The sequence below is a fragment of the Alosa sapidissima genome, chromosome 9, assembly GCF_018492685.1.
Source record: "Alosa sapidissima isolate fAloSap1 chromosome 9, fAloSap1.pri, whole genome shotgun sequence".
Classification (NCBI taxonomy): Eukaryota; Metazoa; Chordata; class Actinopteri; order Clupeiformes; family Clupeidae; genus Alosa; species Alosa sapidissima.
The window spans coordinates 20,056,959-20,059,458 of record NC_055965.1 but is presented as its reverse complement, the minus strand read 5'-3'; the positions used below and the strand labels follow the sequence as shown (position 1 = coordinate 20,059,458).

General features: G+C 49.5%; 1 protein-coding gene across 1 annotated transcript in view; it reads left to right on the top strand.

Annotated features, from left to right (window-relative positions):
• Positions 1-2,500, top strand: part of evi5l (ecotropic viral integration site 5 like) — a 76,218-nt gene that overhangs the window by 20,184 nt on the left and 53,534 nt on the right. The window contains 1 exon segment of the mRNA XM_042103472.1: positions 1-19. This exon segment is cut by the window's left edge and continues 440 nt beyond it. Coding sequence (XP_041959406.1) covers positions 1-19 — 19 coding nt within the window.

Here is a 2,500-nt window from a genome sequence, read left to right as displayed (position 1 = left end):
AGCTGGAGGAGCAGAACAGGTGAGGAAGGGGGACCGGTTACAGTGTGACACCAGAGCAGATGAGAGGACCGGTTAGAGTGTGACACCAGAGCAGATGAGGGGATCGGTTACAGTGTGACACCAGAGCAGATGAGCGGACCGGTTTGAGTGTGTCACCAGAGCAGATTAATAGGACGGATTTGAGTGTGACACCATAGCAGATGATTGCACTCGTTTCAGTGTGGCACCAGAATAGATGAGGGGGACCGGTTAGAGTGTGACACCAGAGCAGATGAGGGGACCGGTTAGAGTGTGACACAATAGCAGATGAGGTCACTGGTTTGAGTGTGGCACCAGACGAGATGGGGGAGTGGTTTGAGTGTGACAATAGAACAGGTGATGGTGTGGCACAAGAACAGAAGAGGGGACCAATTTAAGTGTGACATCGGAGCAGAGGAGCTCAATTTCATTGACACTTCAGCAGGATAGGGGACAGGTGTAGGTGTGACAGCGGATCAGGTTTTGGGACTGGTTTCAGGGTGACACCAGAGTAGGGGAGAGAAGCGGTTTTACTGTGTCACCAAACTAGGTGAGAGGACCGGTTTAAGTGGGACACGAGTACAGGTGAAGGAACTGTTTTCACTGTGACACCATAACTAGGGAGAGGACCAATTTAATTGTGACACCGGAGCAGGGAAGGGGACAGGCTTCACTGCAACAACCATTGAAAGTCAGGCTGTGTTTTACTGTTACAGCTGATCATATGAAAGAAAGCACCACTAACATTAACTAGTGTGGTGATCAGGTAGGAACCTTGAAGAAAAGTTGATGAGACGATGTCTATGCAGGGAACAGAGAACAGCTCTGCAGAGAACTGCAACTGTTCTCAGGAGATGGTTATCATTATAATAGCATATAGTAGTATATCAGGGATCTCTTTAATCCGCAAAGCCCAGAGGGCCCTATAAGATTCACTGCAGGGGGTTCAACAAAGAATTTGAGCCCAATTTGTTTTCTTCACATGAAAAGAAAACAACAGAAAAATATGAATCTGTCAGTAATTATTATTTGAATGGCTTAACAACACCATCACAAACTTTTATACGTGTATACTTTCATACACTGCATGCTTCCCTGCACATTAATGCTATCCTGATTTAATTAGCAATACAATTGTTTATTATTTATGTGGGGTTCTTCCACTGTGTCTTGGCCTGGGAAAAAAAGAAAGAAAAAAAAAAAAAAACATTGAAAACACTTGCTGTAGGTCGATGTGAAACAAACAACCGTGCGGTGTTCTTATCTGTCCCTACCCACAGTGCACCACTGCACTCCTCCACCCTACATCTTCCCATCTGAGTTCTGCTGCACCAGGCCGTTATCGTTATCTGCCACTCTGTGGCAGTTGCCTGGTAACCAGAGTAGGGCCGGTTGCCAGGCCGGTGTGGTGGCCTGGTGCCTGACTGTGTGCTGGGAGAAACCATGCCACACACACGCACACACACACACACACACACACACACACACACACACACACACACACACACACACACAACACAGACAGTGTGTGTGTGTGTGTGTGTGTGTGTGTGTGTGTGTGTTGTAACTGGTCTGTTTCCTGCTGTCACTGATAAAGACCCAATGCGTTACACATACTGTACAGCACACACACACACAATAATATTATTCACACTATCACATCCACACAAACACTCACATATGCAATGACACACTCACACACAAACAAACACACAGAACACAGACATACACTTGCAGCACCAGCACACAGACTGGCACACACAAACAATTTAGACTTGAAAACACACACACACACACACACACACACACACACACACACACACATCAGCTCTCATTCTAACACTTCTCTCTCGCTGTCTTTCTCTATCCCTCTCTCTTTCTCACTCTCTCTCTCTTTATCCCTCTCCCTCCCTCTCTTTCTACTTTCTCTCTCACTCTCTCTCCATCCCTCTCTCACTTTCTCTCTCCCTCTCTCCCTCCTCTCTCTCTCCGTCCCTCTCTCTCCCCCCTTACTCACTCTCTCTCACTCCCTCTCTCTCTCTCTGTCTCTCTCCCCCTCCCTCCCTTTCCTCCCACTCTCTCTCTCTCTCCCTCCCTCTCTCTCCCCCTCACTCACTCTCTCTCACTCCCTCTCTCTCTCCCTCTCTCTCTCTCTATCCCCCTCTCTCCCCTTCCTCCCACTGTCTCTCTCCCCCTCCCTCCCCTTCCTCCCACTCTCTCTCTCTCCCCCCCTCTCTCTCTCTCCCTCTCCCACTCTCTCTCCCTCCTCTCTCTCTCTCTCTCTCCCCCTCTCTCCCCTTCCTCCCACTCTCTCTCTCTCTCCCTCCCTCTCTCTCCCACTCTCTCCCCCCCTCTCTCTCTCCCTCTCCCACTCTCTCCCCCCTCTCTCTCTCCCTCTCCCACTCTCTCTCCCTCCCTCTCTCTCTCTCTCTCTCCCCCTCTCTCCCCTTCCTCCCACTCTCTCTCTCTCTCTCTCCCTCCC